Raw genomic sequence first — 5,898 nt, forward strand, 5'->3', positions numbered from 1 at the left:
AATCGCCCCTCTTCTTGCCAGAGGCACCCCAGCGGGGGCCGCAGAGAAACTTGGAAGAGACTACATGAACAACCTTCCACTGGAAGTATTGAAAAATAACCCAACCAAGAAATCAACCTTCTTCCAAGAAGTATTGAACTAACGAACAAACCATTCAACACGAAAAAGAAAACCATTTATACTCAAAAATGACCAAAATGACGAAACTTTATGCGCTGCCCCTCGATGAGCAACACGCGGCAAAATTAATTTAAATTATATTTCATATTTCACGATAGTATATTTCAACTTTTGCATGCCATGTTTTGCGGAGTTCAAGCGAAGTAATATAAATAAAATTTGCCCCTTTTGGCGTGCGCTCCGCCCATAAATTTAGTGTATATTGGTGCCAAAGACTCTTTTAGAAAAACTTCTGGGTTGGTCAACCAAGAACGGATGTCATAACTTAATAAAATAATACCAAAGAAGAGACTATTTGGAAAATTTTGAGGGAAAGGGCGCTGTCGCGTCTCCTTTTCGTTAGACAACTGCTTTTTAGGCGAGCTCAGACTATCAAATCTTATCTCTTTATGTTTCAATTGGATGGGAAAAAATTTTTTTTAAATCTGACTTTCGGAAAAGTAGAACAAATTTGACTGATTTTATTTTCATCTGACTTTATTATGGCTATACTACCTATTGCATAATCCTAAAACTCAATCAAAAATAATTTGAAAATTTTTTTTATTTCGGACCGCGTCACTGAAAGTGATCGGAAGGAACCATAGATTAGCATATACTTTTCGAACCGCGTCACTGAAAGTGATCGGAAGGAACCATATATCAGCATATACATTTCGGACCGCGTCACTGAAAGTGATCGGAAGCAACCATATAGTAGCATATACTTTTCGGAACGCTTCACTGAAAAAGATCGGAAGAAACCAAAGATTAGCATATATATATATTTTTTTCGGACCGCGTCACTGAAAAAGACCGGAAGGAACCATAGATTAGCATATACTTTTCGGACCGCGTCACTGAAAGTGATCGGAAGGAACCATATAGTAGCATATACTTTTCGGAACGCTTCACTGAAAAAGATCGGAAGGAACCAAAGATTAGCATATATTTTTTTTCGGACCGCGTCACTGAAAGTGACCGGAAGGAACCATAGATTAGCATATACTTTTCGGACCGCGTCACTGAAAGTGATCGGAAGGAACCATAGATTAGCATATACTTTTCGGACCGCGTCACTGAAAGTGATCGGAAGGAACCATAGATTAGCATATACTTTTCGGACCGCGTCACTGAAAGTGATCGAAAGGAACCATAGATTAGCATATACTTTTCGGACCGCGTCACTGAAAGAGATCGGAAGGAACCATAGATTAGCATACACTTTTCAGACCGCGTCACTAAAAGTAATCGGAAGGAACCATAGATTAGCATATACATTTCCGACCGCGTCACTGAGAATGATCGGAAGGAACCATAGACTAGCATATACTTTTCGGACCGCGTCACTGAAAGTGATCGGAAGGAACCATAGATTAGCATATACTTTTCGGAACGCGTCACTGAACGAGATCGGAAGGAACCATAGATTAGCATACACTTTTCGGACCGCGTCACTAAAAGTAATCGGAAGGAACCATAGATTAGCATATACTTTTCGGACCGCGTAACTGAAAGTGATAGGATGGAACCATAGATTAGCAATTGCTTTTTGCTGCCCAATCTTGACAACTTAAAGAAAAGCTCAAAGATGTTCAAGTTTATCATATTTAAGCCCTAATGGCAATGATTCGGATTCTCAGTGTCGAGGAAAACTGGTCTGTATATTTTCGGTTTTCACTAACTCATAAGCTTTGAATTGAGGCTTTTCAATGTTTGAATTTAGTAGACTTTTCCGCTAGCGACAATTCAATTTTCAGAATCGAATCACAGTGGTTGGAAAACTGCTTATTGAACAACAACGGTTAAGCTTCTTATAAATGCATAAACCTAAATATTTTGGTTCGTCTTCGGAAAAAGAACTCTACCAGCATTTGAAATGTCAAATTATACTTTGCTTTCTGCTCATGTTTTTGGCACCTTAAGCTTATCAGCCTGTCGCAAGCATTGCGAAAAACTGCTAAGCCCGTGTTTACTTTTGAGAGCTTTTCGATATATTGCGTTGCGATGAATTGTACAACGATAACTCGATCAACAATATAATTCGATATATTGCCAAAACTAATACATAACAATTATAGTTTTTGTAGCAACTATTTCCCGCAACAACATACCTTTATCATCAGCGAGAATTGCGACGAATTCACTTTCAACACAAAATTTAATTTGAATCTTTAGAAATTGGAACCACCGATTAGAAATTGGAACCACAAATTATTAGAAAGCCGAAATGAATGATTTTTTGAATAGCGATCAGAGCAGTTTAACTTCTCTGGAAAGAAAGTAGTTACTGAAAAACAAGCTGCAAAACTAACTATAAATTATATTTAATATTTCCACATTGTATATTCCAACTATTACATGTCATGTTCCGCGGATTTCAAGTTAAAGAACTTCACAAAGAGTCCGTATATCAAAGTATTATGATGTTACGGCTTACGTCATAGCACCAAGAAAATGACGTGTTTCGTAAATCTAAGTAAATTGCTCATTGCAATAACATAGCCTTCAAGTTAATTCGAAATTGTAATACTATTAGGTTAAGCTACATTCAGCTGGATAAACTATCCAGAAAAATATGATCATTTTTAGAGTATTCACCTTAGATCTATTTTCAAAAAATATAAAAATTGAATAAAGTGACATTCAAGGTTCTTCCTGAGATAAGTCATAGTTGTCCAACATTTTCAAAATGTCGTCAATAGTTGGGTGATTTGTCCTTTGTGGGTACAATTCATTTGGCACAGTAGGATAAAATGACCTCGGATTTTTGATTGCCCTGACTTGATGTTGCATGTCTCCAGTACAGTTAATCATTGATTCTCTATTGTAATTAAGTTGAGAATTCAAATTGGACGAAACGAGAGAATACGGGTCTCCAATTGGGTTATGGACATTGTTATGGCTCGTATTAGGTCTCATCGCCGCCAGATTCCATACTTGTATGGTCCCATTTTTATGTCCAGTGAAAACATACTGAGTAGGATCTCCAACTCGTCGCCACTCTTCCGTAATGGAAAAACAGTTTATCGGACTACTATCAACCGATTCTATCTTATGCACGCATTCTCCGGTCATTGCCGAAATAACAAACATTTCCGTCGCCTCGGGTGTTATTTTTTGTAGATACCAAACTTGAGAACCTGACAACATATGAGGGCCTATAGGGTTAGCCGCGACGTAATCGTGACTCGAAAAATTTGGCTCCAGGTGCAACATCTTGAAACTAGTCAAAGGCATCGGTAGAGGGTTTTTAGACAGGAGTCCTCTAAACCTGCTGACTTGCCAGCATCTGACATGGTTAAAGTCGGCACAATTTGAGATCAAATGATTTTCAGCAAGAAGGATTTTAATCACAGGAGATCTATGGACTGCGAAACTAAATAGAAGCTGGGGTCCTTGTCCTATCGTTTCAGCATGTTCTGAAATCAATTTGACTCGGCCACTAGCAGTTCCATAGGCTATCTCGAAGTAAAACTGGTTTTCCATAGCACCCAGATCAATAACGTTGTTGCTTGTCGCCAATCGAACATTCAAAGCTGTGATCGCGTCATTTTCTTGATCATGATAAAGATCAGTCAGTATTATCTTATTGTCCTCCAGCCTTACAGGTAAAGTTTCGGCGTTGAAATACCGAATGATTCCGTTCTTATGGCCGAAAAACATCATTGGTCCACATTCGTCGAAACTAGAAATTGGCTCTACCTTCTGCTGCTGGAAGTCCCGGGAGTAATGCCAAACAGCGAAGGACCCTTCATTATTTAAAGTCACAACTTGACGTCGACCGGCGAAAACAAGCGCCGTTACATTCGGAAAAAGTGAGAACTTTCCTACAAAGGAAACTGGACTAATTTGGGTGCTGTCCAAATCTACAGACTGTTTCCAAATCAGAAGATCCCATTGGTTAGTCACACATGCAACTATCAATTGTTCTGACCTTTCTTCTCGCGATGACTGTTTTAAACTCTTAAGAGCGAGGAAAGAAGGTTTGCCATCGGGAATTGGCTGCAGCCAAGTCACAAATGTATTATTCGGACAAGCCTCGCCGCTGAATTGCCGAGTTGAGTAACAGGCTATTTTTGATGCGTATGCAACAGCTATCCATTTATCTGTAGCACAAAGTGCTAAAACTTCTTCATTTCTGGACCTTGGCGCCAAATCTTCCGTATCAGTCCAATCATTAATGGGAAAGTTGTTTTCCATTGGTGGTATTATACCACAGAACGCTAAGTTTCCACACGTTGAACTTTTTAGCTGCTTGCATACTTTAAGTCGATCCATTAAAGGTTGAACGCCGTAGAAATCGGCTTCATTTAGCATATCATCAATATCAACCCCATTTAGCCGGATGCGTTTCGTCCTCAGAAAGGCGAGGATTTTTTCAAATAGAATAGGACAGCGATCAACAAAAATTGCCCCATTCTCATCACGTGTCGAGGGCAGTCCATCTGAAATAATTCTCGACAGAAAACTATCAGTCTTTGTATTTCTCAACGTCTGCGCTGAAGTCACGAAAAGTTTTCCTCCGACATTGAGACGAACTATCTTGGACAATTCCAATTCAGTTATTAGCGAACCATCACTGCTTGTTTGAGTTTCAGCTGATTTGGTTTCTTTCACGTTTGCCATTTTTTTTACAGCTTTTTAAATCATTTTGCCTATCTAAGACCAATTCATCTGAAAACAATAGCAATAAAAACTTTCCATTGAGGCTAATAAAGGGTGTTTCAGAGAGACAAAAGCGAACGCCTTCGAGCTGTTACCTACGAGCCGCCCAGACCTACTATGACCCATTAAATAATACTCGCCATAAAACTTGATCTACGGTTCTATAACAGCTATTGTTATGCTTTATTTTGGTTATGATTTGTCTATCGGCAATGATTTGTCAATAGGCTGGAGCTGCTATGAAATTGTTGGCAGTGCTTCATTATCGGGCAATCAAATGCAAAATTTACACAGGATTTCCACTGACTCATTAAAAAAGCTAAAAATTATTCATTACAGCTGTATTGTATCAATCTTAATAGATAAACATACAAATAGTTCAGAGTAGAAACATGGACTATTCTGATGATAGAGGTGCCGAATGATGGAAAATTTTCAACCAATTAGATTCCTTAGACTTTCTCGTTCGTTGAATGGTTTTTGGTGATTTATTACAATAGGTGGTAGGTTCAATTTGAATAGCTGGATCGCTATTTGTTTTTAATTCTAATTATTTCTATTTGTAATTTGTTTCAAAAGCCAAATTTTCTGGTAAAAGTGTAAACTTTGAAGTTTTGAATAGCATAAATCGTAAATGAATTTGACAAAAAAAATTTTTTTTTCAAATTTTTTGATTTCTTATGGCGCTAAAAAACTCCATAAACTAATTTTACTCAAGTAAAAGTGAGTTTTCACGGCCGTTTTTTCTCGACACTGGCCACACTTTTTTGAATTTTTTAAATTTGTTCGAATCGCGACTGAAAGTTCTTTATTATGACATATCACGCAAGCCAGACGGATGATTATTTGTGATAATTGATTTTGCGTGGAAAATACAAAGGTAGAAAAAATAACTAAAACGCCCAAACACAAAGTTCCTGCCTATTATTCAAATGGTCGGAACAATAAGGAGAAATTGATTTGAGGGCAAGTTTTGCTCTACAATTCGTGCAGATATCGAATAATTTTTTTGTTTTGTTTTTCAATTTTTTAAAATTGATATCCTCAAGGTATTACATTTTTCCAATGCTT

The 5,898-nt window shown here is 37.7% G+C and overlaps 1 protein-coding gene across 1 annotated transcript; it reads right to left on the reverse strand.

Moving 5' to 3' along the window:
- Positions 1–2,462: 2,462 nt before the first annotated feature.
- LOC134840347 (BTB/POZ domain-containing protein KCTD3-like) lies at positions 2,463–4,833 on the reverse strand. Its single transcript, XM_063856110.1, has one exon. It carries the CDS (start codon positions 4,786–4,788, stop codon positions 2,806–2,808), a length of 1,983 nt encoding a protein of 660 aa, XP_063712180.1. The 5' UTR covers positions 4,789–4,833; the 3' UTR covers positions 2,463–2,805.
- Positions 4,834–5,898: the final 1,065 nt, after the last annotated feature.

This window comes from Symsagittifera roscoffensis, chromosome 2 (assembly GCF_963678635.1).
Source record: "Symsagittifera roscoffensis chromosome 2, txSymRosc1.1, whole genome shotgun sequence".
Taxonomy (NCBI): domain Eukaryota; kingdom Metazoa; phylum Xenacoelomorpha; order Acoela; family Convolutidae; genus Symsagittifera; species Symsagittifera roscoffensis.

Coding starts and splice junctions, on each gene's coding strand:
- LOC134840347 (XM_063856110.1), bottom strand. CDS start 4,788: ATGGCAAACGTGAAAGAAACCAAATCAGCTGAAACTCAAACAAGCAGT.